Source organism: Dromaius novaehollandiae, chromosome 1 (genome assembly GCF_036370855.1).
Source record: "Dromaius novaehollandiae isolate bDroNov1 chromosome 1, bDroNov1.hap1, whole genome shotgun sequence".
Lineage (NCBI taxonomy): Eukaryota > Metazoa > Chordata > Aves > Casuariiformes > Dromaiidae > Dromaius > Dromaius novaehollandiae.
Window position 1 is genome coordinate 33,312,058 of NC_088098.1, and position 15,199 is coordinate 33,327,256.

The 15,199-nt window shown below is 35.4% G+C and overlaps 1 protein-coding gene across 9 annotated transcripts in view; it reads left to right on the forward strand.

The window, feature by feature from the left end:
* MON2 (MON2 homolog, regulator of endosome-to-Golgi trafficking) overlaps nt 1-15,199 on the forward strand; it is an 86,016-nt gene that overhangs the window by 52,549 nt on the left and 18,268 nt on the right. For 6 of the 9 annotated variants that reach the window (XM_064508388.1, XM_026092379.2, XM_064508371.1 and 3 more), the window contains 5 exons: nt 1,050-1,678; nt 6,723-6,866; nt 7,423-7,440; nt 7,707-7,835; nt 9,720-9,910. In XM_064508388.1, the coding sequence (XP_064364458.1) occupies nt 1,050-1,678; nt 6,723-6,866; nt 7,423-7,440; nt 7,707-7,835; nt 9,720-9,910 (1,111 nt within the window). Of the gene's footprint in view, nt 1-1,049; nt 1,679-6,722; nt 6,867-7,422; nt 7,441-7,706; nt 7,836-9,334; nt 9,466-9,719; nt 9,911-15,199 lie in introns of those variants that run through there. The other 3 variants (XR_010388174.1, XM_064508431.1, XM_026092383.2) reach the window with 3 other exon arrangements.

Genomic DNA, 15,199 nt, shown 5'->3' on the forward strand with positions numbered 1-15,199 from the left:
ATTTACCAAGAGATTGTTATTACTTATTACTAAGTACAATTGAACAACATAAATGTATTGAATTAAATAAATGAATGTAGTGCAACATGACCATGAGTTAGCTTTGCATAGAACATATGTTTTGCTTCAGTTTAGACTTCTAATCAGAGATGTTCTGATATAATTTCAAAATGACTTTCCATTTCCTAATTAAATTAACCATAATTACCTGACATACATTACTTTTTAAAATGTGATCTAACTAATGTATAGTTTGCACAGGGAATTCCAATTTACATTAATATACCTTCACTATGTCATAAAATGTAGTTAATATATGCATAACTAAAAATAAGTTGTGTTTTACTTATTTTCATTTAATATCGTGGTCTTTGGCTATTTATGATAGAGATACCAACATATTAACAACTGTCAAGAATATCAGAAGAAATGTAATAGATTTGAGACTATATTAAACTTGAGATAAAACTGAATGAATAATAAAACATTACAGGGATGCAGTAATTATTGAAAAACAGTAGTTAGTGGCATAGAAAATTTAAGGCTAAATTTAATGAAAATCTTAAATGATCTTAAAATGATGAAAATCTTATACTCCAAAATGAAATCTTACTATGGAGTCTAATTATCATAGCATTTTAAAATCAAATCCTTATAAATTGCATGACTGTAGGCTTGACTGTATTTCTTGTATGTGCTTAACTCTTTCTGAAATCAACAGGTATCTGGTATGCATAAGAAAAATCTGTTCCACTCTCCAGAATAAAGAAAATTTATTTCTCTCAGTGGTATGTGATATATTGCTAGCAAATTTTGGAATAAGATGTGGTCTGTTATTTTAATCCTTATATTTGTGTATTCGCCTATTGCATTCATTCTCTTTGGTTACAGTTGAACTGATATATTCTGAAAGCCAATGAAGCAATCAGCTGACCTCATGAAATTTCTCTGAATTAGAGTAACATGTATATCAACAGCCTTTCAGGGAGAAAGGGAAAAAAAAAAGCAAGCCATCCCCAATTGATTTTTGTTTCCTCTTTTTTAAATAGGAGACTTTTCCCAAGCCTGGGATGTTCTTCTTGATCATATCCAATCAGCAGCACTCAGCAAAAATAACGAAGTTTCCTTGGCTGCTTTGAAAAGCTTCCAGGAAATCTTGCAGATTGTTTCTCCTGTCCGAGACTCGGAGAAACCTGACACACCACCCGCTATCAATGTTTCTGTACCTGTGGTTGTGGGGACAACAACTGCCACTAGTCTTGGCAGATCGTTCATGAGAACTGACTCCATAGGAGAAAGAATTGGAAGATATAATGGATCTGAACCACCTATAATAACAGATGAGATTGAAGATTTGAATCTTTGGTGGGCAGCCTGGAACAGCTGGTATAGGATTGGCTCAGAAAGTACAAAGCCTCCAATTACTTGTGATAAATTGACTTTCATTCCTAGCCAGCCTTTTCTTACAGCTTTAATTCAAATATTCCCAGCTCTTTACCAACACATCAAAACTGGTTTCAGCATGGATGATCTTCAAAAGCTGGGTGTCATTTTACACGGTGCTGTTTCAGTTCCGATCAGTTCTGATGCTTCGCCTTTCATCCTTCCATCTTATACTGAAGCAGTTTTGACAAGTTTACAGGAAGCAGTGCTTACAGCTTTAGATGTTTTACAAAAGGTAATAATGTGACTTCAAACGTGTGGTGAAAGGTGAAGTGTACTGTGTCTCAGTTCTTCTGCTTGAAACTACAGTGTAGTGACTTAAACATTGATTGTTTAATTACTTGCAATTGCACAGCATACTGTTTTAGAGCAATCAGAACTTCATTCCTGGTGCAACCCAGCTGCTCTACCTAAAAAGGAATAGTGTAATCTTTACCAAATGCACTTTTGCTTGATTGCAGAAATACCTTAAATGTTGTGTTATATTTTTATCGGTTTACTTACATTAAAGTATTACATTTTTATGAGAATCTGGAAGTGGAGGTGGGGCAAAGTTCCCCCCCAGAAGTGTTCCTTATGTTGCCCAGGTCATGCCATAAACAAAATCTAGAAGAATGGTGATCTTTATTTTGAGAACTTGGAGTTCATGCAAAACAAAATCTGAAAAGGTCTCTAGCACACCACCTTCTTACGTCTTACTAATCAGTAGTTTAAGGAAAGTGCAGCATCTTGCCATAGGAATTCTTACTATAGAACTTGTCCTCAAAGAGCACCCTTCATGTATTTGAATCAGAAAATAGAAAATCAGGATGTCCTATGACTGGACTGTAAAAAAATATATTTTTTTCTGGAGTTGTAAAGCATCTCTTTGCAGAAGTGATTGTTCTTTCAGAAGTGAGATCATATATTTAGTTTAAGCATTGTTTAAAGAAAGTATTCAGGAAATGCCAGAATTAAAACCACCCATGTAACCTGACTTCATCCCCTTAGGGCTTTCATGTATTTTACTTAACTATGCAGTCATACCTTTTTTTTTTTTTTTTTTTTTTTTCCTTTTCTTCCTCCCCCTTCCTCAGACAGGATCCTGCCTCATTCAGCTCATAGCATGCATGATGTCTACTTAATAAGCAGCAATTCAATATCTTGTTTTCTTTGTGCTTAGCGTGGGTTGGCCTATCTCAAGCAAGGCAGAATCATTATCTTGCAGTCATTCCTGTAGTCTGCATGTTTAGCAAATATTCCTAAATGTATTTCGAGAACAGAGCTAGAAGTAGTGTAAAGTAGAAGTTAGTATCAAATCTCTGTTTTGTAGGTGGGGATATAAATAATACAGAGTTTTAAGACCAGTCATATTTGCTAAATTTCAGTCCTGTTCCAGTTAGTCTTGAGTCTTCTGTGCCCTTCCCTTTCCTGCAGGTCAGCCCTGGCAAAGCCCTGCTCTCTCCCCTCCTTCACTTCATTTCCGTCCTGTTTTCCTCACTTAATCGCTCCTCAGTTTTCTGTGTTTCTTTTCTAGTCTCCTTGTCCAAATGTCCTTAGCTCCCAAAGCCTGCAGGCATTAGCACTTTTCAAAAAAGGGGATACCAGAGTTTTTAACATGAGGACAAACTATACTTTTTTCTCTCTCTAGTCTTGTTCCTATCAAGATCTTAAACTGTTTTAGTTGAAATGTTCTTAAAAAAAAAAAAAAAAAACTTGAAAAACAGAAGTGCCTACATGCAGTCTAAATGGGTAGCATGGCACTTTGAAAATACGGACTTAAAGTTGGAAGTCTTAGGTACCCTAAGTTTATTCAATATTTCCTGCCCCACTGTAGTTATATTGCTTTTAGAACAGCACTAATGTCATTTTAAACAAAAGTTAAAATGTATGTTGGTCTTGGTCAGTTCTGTGAAGTCAGGTGATGTTTCCTCTAGGCCATGTACACAGTGGAATTCATGCGACAAGGCAGCCAGCCAGGGCTCACGGGGAGCAAAGGCCATCTGTAAATTAGTTTTGCTGAACGTCACAGTCTCTTCTTTCCTCTGTTGAAATAAATACACTGAGGTGTACACACAGAAGCTACTCTGATAGTTAAAGAAGATTATGTTAATATTTGCCCTCTTCTTTTAAACAAAATGTTTGTTACGTGTTTGCATATGGATTCAGATTTAATTTTGTTCTTTAGTGTTATAAGAGGGTTTGGGTCAATTCTGATTTTCTAAGAAATTCTAGAACAACTTTTCAATTAGAATAGCATGAAAAAATTCATCTTTTTTTTAGGATGAAGCCTGACTTGGTTTAATAAAGAGATTTGATGAGGTGATTGTCTACACTAGCAAGGACTTTATAACTCAAGAATATATAATTAGAAGGGAACTTTTGTTCTTTTTCCAGACTTCTATGCGTTGAGCCCATTTTAGACCTTTTGTCTTGTTCTTTGTTTTCTTCATATTCGTCATTTGAACTTCTTCCCTATTCTTTCCTTTGAAGAGGGTTTTCATTGCTATAGCCTCTCATTTTCTAAGCATTGTGGAAAAGAATGACTGAAAGCTAGAGAAAAGCATCATTGCTGTATCTGTATTGTCTTATTAACTCAGTTAAAATCTGTACTCAAGCCCAAATTCCCCGATGGTTTTCACTGCCTGTCTGCATTCACTCTGGGTCAACTCTGAAGTGAGCCAGCTGGCTCATCAGGTAGAGGAACACATATATGTAGTTGGGGACCAGATAAATGTGAATTCTGCTACTTTCAGCAGTGTGGATGCAACCCTCTTGAGCTACGTGGTGTGGTAAACTCAAGGCTAGATTTACACACACCAGCAGAGACTGCAGACTTAGCCACTGAGATCTGTAAAAATAACAGTAGTTCATAACAATAGTTGCAACGAGAGTTGTAAGTTAGATCTGAACTATTGGAAAATGTGGAAGTTGCTCACGGAATGCTTTCCAGAGCAGATTTCTAAAACTACAGTTCCGTGTCCATTTTTACAACAAACAGCGATCTGCAGAGTATTTTGTTCTTGTTGCTGCCTGTTACTTCTTGATTTATACATCTGTCTTTATTTAAGGATGTAAACAAATGCACTTAATGCACTGGTTACTACCCTGTTTTATAAGCAGCTCTTAAAAATACTTTCAACATCCTTAGTCACACACTATGCTAGGCTGTTCTTGAGTTTTTAATATGCTTAGGTAAATATTACCCAGTGTAAGTCAGAAGCATAAACCTCTTTGAAAATTAATTCTAGCTAGATGAATTTTCAAAAATAAATAACCTAGCTTCCCCCTTTTTGTAAGTATTTTATGACTAATTTTAAGAGTTGAAAATACCCCGGTAGACTTATTTTAATGGCTGGAAAACACTTTTATTTGTAAAATAAAAATTTTGAGGAGTTTCATAATATATTAAGAATAAGAAGCTACTAATGCCCAAACTTTTAAATAAGAAGTAATTATTGCTTTTGTTCAAGAGCACCGAAGTAGTGGTGCCTGGAACCAGTTGCCACTGATCTTAAATAATAATAAAGTAGAAAAGTAGAATGAATGGCAAATATATTTTGAAATTTTGCCATTATAGATATTAAGATAGTCTTCTGTAGGTGCTGTCATGGCAATATTTAAGATCTGCTTAAGTAAGTTACATTTGCATGAGAGTTATATAGGGGTTTGTGGATGCTCTTTTTCTAATCCATGGGTCTGTAGAATCCATTTTTTTTTCTTTATATATGTAATCTTGCATTAACCTGTCAAAATTTAGTGCAGTGACTTCAGTGCAGCAGCTCATCAGCTGAACTTGTTTCACAGTGTGTCAAACAGGTTAGCTCAGCAATTACCCTTTCAGCCTTGTGCCACGGAGATGAGTGTCTAGCATCCAGGCTTCTTTTTTTGAGTTAGAAGAGTGTTTGGCTCAAGCACTGGAAAAGCGGTCCAGCCTTGTAGGAGGAGGAGTGTTCCACTACATTCATAATGTTGGCCAAGGTTGCTGAGCGTCAGGCTGCCAAAAACCACACGTTTTGTATTGCAGAGAGCTGAGGAAAGGAGAAGGGCTATTAACGATTCGGAGGGCGCTCTGCCGCTGGTTGTAGATTGCCTAGATGTGCAGCTTGGTCTAGCGACGACAGCTTCCATGCCGCTGCTGCATGCTCCCTCTCATACCTGGGGCCTTGGCTTGTTCGCTAGCCTCTCTGCTGTCATAGCTCATGTAACATAGCCCCAGCATGCGATCTGCACTCAAACCTCTTTGCACCTTGACTGAGTTTGGCTGCAACAGGTCATGGGTGACCGTTAGTTAAAGGAAAAAGATTTTGATTTCTCCACAGAGAAAAATGACAGCACAAGCCCAAGGCTTTTTTTGTGGAGCAATAAATAGATGTTTTTTGTAGCTTTGAGATGAGGGACTTTGGGAGGAAGAGCAAAGCATTTAATATGAAAGAAAATAATTGGAATAACTTCATAGGATCATTGTATCTGGCTTTGAAAATAAATGCTCTTTCTTTGCCAAGGGATTTGCATTGCAGCAGGAAATCATTAGTGTATGACAACATGATATTCCATTGACATCTTCTAAGTACACCCCTCCTAAAACGTTTTCCATTTTAAAGCAAGATTATGAGTTTCACCTACGCTAAAACCATATCATTCTCACTTGATTTATATTTTTTCTGTAAGATACAATTTTGACTACTTAGAAATAATTCATACAAGTTGTTTTTTTTTTTTTAAGATTTAAATATTCTGTGAAGTAGAACTTAAAGAAGATGTGGCTGAGATCAACAGACAGGACTTATAAAAGACTCACGTTCTGCTGTCATGTTATAGCAGAGTTTGTAAGGAAAAGATATCTTTTATTAGACCAAATGAGACAGCTGTCTTTGCTAAACTATGTATGGCTAGGTATCTTGCAAGATAATTTGGTTTAATAAAATAACAAAACTCATTTTCCTTAAACTGTTAAAACTATACACTGTGTTTTATAGAGCATGACTCTTGCATAGTCCAGTTTCTGCACAGTAACGTAGTGCTCATCTTGCATTTATACAGTCAGTTTATTTTCATATTGATTGTGTTGTTACAGCTTTAGAATTACGTTGGCTTAGCAAAATCAATTGTGAGCTAAAATTAGTAGATTTCATAGTTAACAAAGATAGCTAAGAGACTGATAATCTGTATTTTTTATAACATATTCCTTTTTATGATACTGGGAATTTCTCTTTAGAAGGTCCTCGTACTGAGGCAGAATCTTGAATGGTGAAGCTCAAGATACATATTAACTTTCTGTGTTTTTTGTTCTGGTATAGGCTATATGTGTGGGCTCAGAAAGTATGCAGATAATGTATCCTGCAATCTTTGACCAGCTATTGGCATTTGTAGAATTTTCCTGTAAGCCCCCGCAGTATGGACAGCTGGAGACCAAACATATTGCAAATGCAAAGTATAATCAGGTAATTTATAAGAAATCTCATTTGTTTCATTTGGCTGCTGAACACAATTCAGCATCAGATAGAGGCTGTTTAGCAAGATGCATTTATTCCATCTGTAAAAACTTTGCTGTGTGTGTTGTGTAATCAATTAATTTGTTGGTTTTTTAGTTGGTTTTTTTTACATGCTTTTCTTATCCTCTTTTGTTCCCTTTGAATTCTTCTTTTCCTTTATACTTTGTATTCTTCCCTGTAGGAAAAGTCTTGCATGGACACCAGGCATAGTGAATGTGTCTGAATTTGTCCAATGAATTCATTTAAAATAACTTGTTCTGTATTTGGTAACAAATTTAATAGAAAGACGTGATAATTTTGAATGGAGAAAATTCCTTCAAGCTGCAAATTTTTGTATTGCACGTGCCGTAGAGAAGTGGAACATGTTCAGTAGTTCTTTAAGTCTGTGTACTCTGCCGTTCACTAAGCATGACAATCTGATTCAGTGTAATCTAAGAGGTAACTGTTGTGTATGTATTAATTCTTCTTATTCTGTTTGTCCTGCAACACAATGGAATCACACTAGATACAACTGTTTGCACCGGTGAGTTAAATTTCCTTAAAGATTGTCCTAATGTAGTTGTCTTGCATAGATTGCAACATTTCTCCTACTTAAATGTACTTTACTTTATTGTAGAGTACATTGTCAAAGTCAGACTACATTTGTGTTTGTAATCTTGTTGCTTGGACCATATTCTTAGCAAACCTTGCATGCATTAAACGGAGAGTTCAATGCAAAATACACATTTTCTGTTCCTTAACTAGTATGTTTTCATATGCAGGTCATTAATTTACTATTTTTTTTCCTAGGCGGAATGGGTAGCATTGAATTATGTACCATTTGCTGAGAGATCATTGGAAGTTGTTGTGGACTTGTATCAAAAGACTGCTTGTCATAAAGCTGTGGTAAATGAGAAAGTTCTCCAGAACATTATTAAGGTAAAAGTTTGTGTCATGCTTATGCTGTGAATTAATGAATTTATTTTGAAACCTCTGAGTTTTATTCTGGGATAATGTTGATGAATGCTTTCTGTGAAGTTTTAAGCTTTAATAAACAAATGGATTTTTTTATGAAGTTGGGTGGGTGGTAATTTCTTTTGATACTGTTATTGATTAGGCTGTATATTTTGTTCTTTAGCTGGATGATATAATAATGTCAGCACCAGTATTTCAAAGTTAAGACAAAATTTAAAACATACGTTAGGCCACAAAATAGTAATTTTTGACTTTGAAAGTCTTACGCGCCTGCATCTGAAAAGGAGGCCTCTTAGTTTGACCCTCTAAATATGGCATTGAAGACTAGACTCCGACTTCTCTAAACCAGCTATCTACTGCGGCATGTGTTTGTGAGCGTGTGTTCTATCTGTTAATTTTGATGTGCACTTAATGCCCTTGTGTGTGATTGATGTAGCCACAGAATTTTATGGGCACACAAGTGCGCTTTTAAGGGGGAATCACCAAGCTGTTAACCTTTTTTGACCTTGTTTCTGTTTTAGGAAATGATTTTGGCAAATAATCAAAGTAGTAACAAATGTTTGTTTAAAAGAAAAAAATAGTATATGGGACCTTGATTTGTTTGTGATAACTTTTGGCTGGCTTCAGGTAGTTCCCGTACCTAAATTTAAAAACACTAATATGCCCAAATTATTTATGTGGTATTATTTATAATCTATTGTGAATTAAATTTTTGAATTTTAATACAGTTGTTTTCCACTTTCGTTTTAATGGAATAGGTTGAAACTGATATAAATGCCACTTCTCTGTAAATTTCAGAAAGTTGATAATGTATTCCACTGCAGTAGATGAAACCACTTTTAAAATGATTATCCATTTCTCTAAAGCCCATGTTGACACTGGAATAAGATTTGACCCATCTGAACAATAATATCAGAGGAAAAATACTCTGTTTTTCTCTGGGATTAATTCCTAGCTCTCATAACTCCCCATTCCCAAAATTATTTCCAATTGCCTGGCTCTTGTGAGTGAGTTCTCCCTTTGCTTTCCGTAAATCAGAGATCTCCTTAAACGCATTAGAGACATGTACGTAATACCAGCATGAAATGTAAATTAAGAATGAGATTTCCAAGATAACTTGGTATCGGCTCCTAGTTAGTTAAATGTTGCTTGACTAACTGTTAAAAGGAGTAAATACAGTGCAAACAGTATGTGCTAAGTGTTTTATCATTAATGAGTTTATTCTATAGATATTAAAGCTGTCTAACAGATTTTTAAGATTCCTTATGTTTTTTATCTGCTATGCATTTAAGTTATACTGCAGACTTAATGTTTGGAATTTCACTGAAACTTTCTACTTGTAAACTTCATCTGGTTTTACATTCAGTAATGACCAAATGTCTTACAGTGATGTATACCGTTCAACTTTTGCATTTTACAAGAAGTTGAATTTCAGTGGGACTTTTTTTTCTTTATTTTGGAAGCACTTGGTATAGCTCTCCAGGAACAGGACTAAACTCTCCAGAGTATACTCATGATAATGAACTGCCTGCAGTCTGTTAGATACTATGACAGCCTGTTTGTCAGGTTAGCAGAAATGGAAGATGGTGATATAGAAAAAGAAAACTAGCAGGTAATTTCCAATGCAATTAGTAATGAATCAACTCCGGCTCCTAACCTTATGCTTGGTAACAGATCTGTTACCAGCCAAATAGCATAGAGTAAATAATCTTTGTAATTATATTTTAAAAAGAGGAGAGATAGGGATATGTACTATGAAAATACCTACTGAGATCTTCTGCAGAGATCTGTCTTGTTCTTAGATTTCTCTGAGCAACTGTAAATCTTGTTTGAACTTTCTTTTTGCAGACACTGAGAATACCTCTTAGTCTGAAATATTCTTGCCCTTCTGAAAGCACATGGAAACTAGCAGTGTCCTCTCTTCTCAGAGTTCTTTCTATTGGACTACCAGTTGCGAGGCAGCATGCATCTTCTGGAAAATTTGACAGTATGTGGCCAGAGCTAGCCAATACTTTTGAAGATTTTTTATTCACTAAAAGGTAAATACAAATTCCTTTTCTTTCTTTCTTTCCTCTTTTTTTTTTTTTTTTTTTTTTTTTTTTTTGTAACTGGCAAATATTCTTAAGTAATTTGTTTAGTAAAGAAGCAGAACAATATGCCAGTAGAGTTCAGTAAAAGTAGCCTTATCTTTGGGGTATTTGGGTTTTGGAAGTGATTTTAATGAATGAAGGAAAAAAGGTAGCTACTTTTTCTACTTCAAAAAAGTTCATTCAAAAGGTGAAATGTCATAGCAAGAAGTAGCTCAACTGAGCTCTGAGTACAAGGCATAAGCTTTCTAATCAGGCCACGTAATTCTGTATGGACTCCCAATAATGTTTGCTTTAGATTTGACAAAGAATTATTAATGTGTACTCACTTTTCTTTTTTTCCAATTTGAAGAGAACTACAACAATGATTTTTTTTTCCAGTTAAGATGAGCACCATCAACTATATGTATTTCTCTTGAGGAATTCTTCAAATTTTCCACTTACTGAGTGTTCTGATTTTTTTTTTTATTATTTTTTTTTAATATTGTTGTTCACTTAGAAACCTGTAGTTATCTTGCATTTGTATTTCTACCTAAGGTAAACTGACTGACAGTTATAAATAACTATGTTTTATTTTTATTATTTTGTGAAAAAAGATAGTTGAATATTTGAATTTATAATTAGACAGACAGATGGCTATATAGGTACATGCATAATCTCTCAAGAATTGAGCACTCTAGATGCAGGCATGTTGAGAATGTCCAGAAGAGAACAATAATAATGATCAATCTGGCCTATGAGTCTGTTCAGCCTAAAGAATATATCTTTAGGAAGACATGGTAAGTCTACAGAATACGGTAAAAAGTTGCTCTAGAGCAATTTTCACTGTCCCTTGAGGATGAGCTAAAAATGGATTTCAGTACAGCAAAGACTATCTGGGGTAGACATTAAGAAAAACTTTTATTGTAAGGAAGGTTAGGTATTATAGAAGATTGCTTAGGACAGATGCAGAATTTCTGTTGTAAGTCTCTAGGAGCACCTGTGGATAAAAACATTTCAGGAATAGTTTATCTAATTGTGCCTCAAATTAAAGGAGGATGTGGAGTATGAAAAATTGAATTCCCTTACATCCTGATTTCCTCTGTGTGTGTGAATGTTGATTTCAGTGATAAATTAATCTCTCTCTTTTTAATAGAAAAAAGTAGGGCAATTCTGTACCTAAAAATAATAGGCTGTGTGGGTGGGTCTGTATACACTTTTCAAACACACAAAAATTCAACAACCAAACACATCTGTATTTACTAAAGATGGTTAAATAGCACCTTGCCCAAAAACATAACGAAAAATGAAACTTAATTTTAGAGATGCATCTATTATTGAAAATGTTCTAATAGGAGTAGATTTGAAATTTAGTTAGTAGGGTTATAGGATAATTCAGTGAAGAAACTTTCTTTCTCTTTGTGTATACGTCAAAGAAGTATTATTAACTAGGAGGAACTTTATAGAGTTCATCAAGAGTATGCAAAAGACAATCATCCAGATTTCTGTTTTGATGCTATTTGTTTATTTTACAATAATCTTTGCAGTAATTTTTAGTTTTGTTTTTGGCTGCTGTTACTAGTGCTGCTTCCATTCTGAGATAAGCAAATCAGCTAACAACCGACAATCAATATCATTATTTGGTTTAGAATATTACAATGAAGATTTCTGAGATTACTGTAGAAGAACGTGTATTCATTTAGGTGTTACTTTGTGAACAGGTACTACTACTTGCTGTAAATGAATTATTCCTAAATATCTGCAAAACAGATGGAACATATCCATTTTGCATGTTTTTAATTGACTCAAACTGGCACTGCTACAGTTTGGGGTATTAACTATTCAAAAGTAGGATTATCATGGTTCTTAAATGTATTTCAAGATAATCTGCTGTCATCTGCCTGACCTTTTTGGCCAAGTATGTCGTCTGTTTTTCTTAGTTTACACTGAGTGCTTTACATTTTTCTTGAAAGTTGTTCCAGCCACAGAAATTCCATCTTAACATGTTGCTTACTGAAAATAATGTTTGCTGGTGTTAATTTTGACAGCTTTTGCCAGCTCTCCTGCATAGGAGAATATTCTCTAGAGAAAAAGGAAAAACAGTGCTTCTGTGAATATTTATGGTGCCCTGAAACTTGTCTGTCTTCACTTACGGTTCTGATTTTGCCTTTTTGAAGACGACAGCATATTCTATAATTTTACATACAAGCATTTGTTCAGAATTAAAGAATTTCTCACAAAAGTTGTATAAAACATTTCTGCTCTCTCACTTAGAAGCGTTAAGCTTCTAAAGAATTTAAAATACTAGTGGTAGACTGGTGGTTTATAGAGCCGTATGTGTATAGCTGGATAACTTCCTGGTTAGCCAGGCTTCTGCTGTTACAGACCACTATTTTTACTCCTTCCAGGGTATTTACTAGTAGACGCTTTTTTTGCCTATTTAGTTGTCTGTTGTATGGCTATTGAGTCTTTCTCTTTTTTTCCCATTTTTTTTCTTAATATCCATCTTTTCCTAGCTGTTAAATAGCACTTCGTCTTCCCAAGTGCATGATCCTCTTTCTTACAGTTAGAGTACATATCGCTTTGTAGCCTTTTACCTTCTGTTACAGGGCAGCATTTCTGTGCCCTCTGTCAGCCTGAGCCATGTGGTCCTAGTAGGCATTAAAGAAGGGAGTATGCCTGCCTTATGCCAGGACAATTAGCAATAGCAGTCATTTCTCATTTTCTTCATCCTCCTCCTCATCCCCACAATGCTCCTGAGGTTTGCCTCTCTCACTGTGATGAGTGTTCTAGAGGTAGTTGTGGAAGTTCCCCACGTTGAGGTAATTCTCTTCTGATTTCCTTCTGCACTTCTGTGCAAGACACTGTGAAGCTAGCCTTGGCAAATAGGATAATGTCCCCTTTGTTTTGGAAACTTCTAAATTATTGTGTCTTAGAGTGGGTTGTAATTACAGTATAGTCAGTGTCATACATCTGTAGTTGTTCTGTTTCAAAGTAAATTGAAATCAGAATTTTCAAATTTACTTTTTGTTCTTTCAGTTTTTTTTCTTGGTTATGGTGCTAATAGAAAGTACATTTTAAGCATAGTGGTGTCTTCAAGAATAATTTGGGAGGATTTAACCATTGTTTTGAAAGTAACTAATAGCTAAAATCTATCTGTTGAATTGAGGTACATGTCAACCTTTAAATTATAGGAAAAGGCAGTGGGAAAATACTTTCTGAAGACTGTCTGTGTTGGTCCTTTCTTTTAAGCCAGCTAGGTGATACAAGGACTGTTGTTCAGTTTATCCACTGATGTATTTGTATTAACAATGAATTGTGCTTTTTAAAACTTTGAATATATACTTGATTTTTGTCTGTATTGCCAAAATCAGTTAGCTAAGGCACAGATGAGAAGCACTCCCTGTGCTCTTAGTCAGATTTGTGACTCATAAATTTGACTTAGTTTTAGTTACTCTGTTGACTGTGATGCTGACTGTCACTTGCTGTGATTCAGTCGTATCTTGATGGCTTTTGAACTTGCATATATGTCATGCGAGATGAGCTTTGTTCCAACAGGGTTTAAGTCAGGTGCAGAAGTGCACAAATCTGGCCACTCTGCTTAAGACCAGCACGGATTGAAAAAGCTCAAAGATTTTGGAAAATGCAGTTCAGAGACATCCTACGAGGCTATCAGTGAGACAAAGACTTAGTAGCATTACTGCGTTATCTGGATTTTTGCCATTATACAGTGTGTCTAGTTGTTCCTACCTCTTGTAATGAAGAACTGAATAGAGTTAGAACTGAAAATTAGTTTTTTCATTTTACCATTATCTCTTTTTTTCTGATTTCTCTCCTTCAAGGAAACTGAAATGTTGTTTGTCAGAAAGAAACTTACTTTTCCTCCTTTACTCCTGTACACCCTTTCATATTCCATTCTTTCCACTATTTAAGGTTCTACATATTTCATGCTATTATCTGTCCAGGTTTTATTCAAAACTAGGTAAACATCTTCCTTTTTTATCTGACCTTCAACCCTTTTTCTTCAGAGCTGACTTGGCACTGCTGGTATAGTTATAAATATGAAATGTCTACATCCCTGCAAAACCTGAAAATATCTTATTTCACTCAGTTCCCCTGTCAATGATGTGTAACGCATTTGGCTAGTTTTTCCCATTAACATTGTGCATTAAAATATCCCAATGTAAATTTTCTCATTTTTGTATCCTCCAAGTCCCCACCTGGCTGAGGAAGCAAAAATTTTCCTAGAGTAGATACAGCTACTTCTTTCACTGACTTTTTCAATTTTTAACCAACACTTTAAACACTTTTTTTTTGTCTGACTTAACTCATAATTCTTCTAATCATTATGGTCCCAGAAATGCAATGTCTGGAGATGGGCTAATGTTGCTACCACCAGTGAAACTGAATTGGCATTGGTTAGGCAAAAGGCCTCTGTGAATAATAGCCCTTTAAAACCTGTGAACCTCGAGCCCAAAAATAGTGAACCTCATCTGCATGGCCTTGCCTTTGTCTTTTGGACTGGAATACCTTGCCAAGCCATGTATGGTGCCGAATGAGAGGAGATACTCACTGATGTTTGAAACACAGAAAGCACAGCAGAAATGGTCTCTGCAGCTTTTTGTGCATCAAGAAATTTAAAATATAGCAAAAAAAGCTGAGGTAAATAAAGTGAAATGTTACTGTCAGAGAATTAACAACTTCCAAGCAACAAGATTCAGCTTTATTATTATTCTTTTCTAGCAAGCTACATCTGAGGAGGCTCAATGATCTTGATTTTTATTATAAACTAAAATGACATTTTAAAATTAATACATTTCATGTAACTTAATTTACGTAAAATTGTCTTCTAGTAAAAGACCGATCTGCTTATTATTTCATATACTTCTTTCCCAGAGGGTTTCGTAGAAATATGTCAAGCCATTATATAAAATGAAATTCAAAAAATGCATATGTATATAATTTATTAGAGCAGAAGTCTGTGTTCACATGAGGGAATTAAATCAATACTTTCCAGAAAGATGCCTGAGAGCAAGGCGCTGCTATGCACTGCAGGCCTCACGGTGCCTGTTAGCTCTTTGTTGTTATGCTTTAAAGCCTTCCCTAGCCAGCATGAGCAGTGGCTGGAAGCTCCATGTGTAGGAAAGCCTGAAGACAGCGGCGGTGTGCATGGCACTACCTCTTGTGTTCACCGGCTCTTGATCCTTCTGGTACAGTTTGGCTGTATTGCATCGAACAAGCAGAGTTTTTGGCCCCTAGATT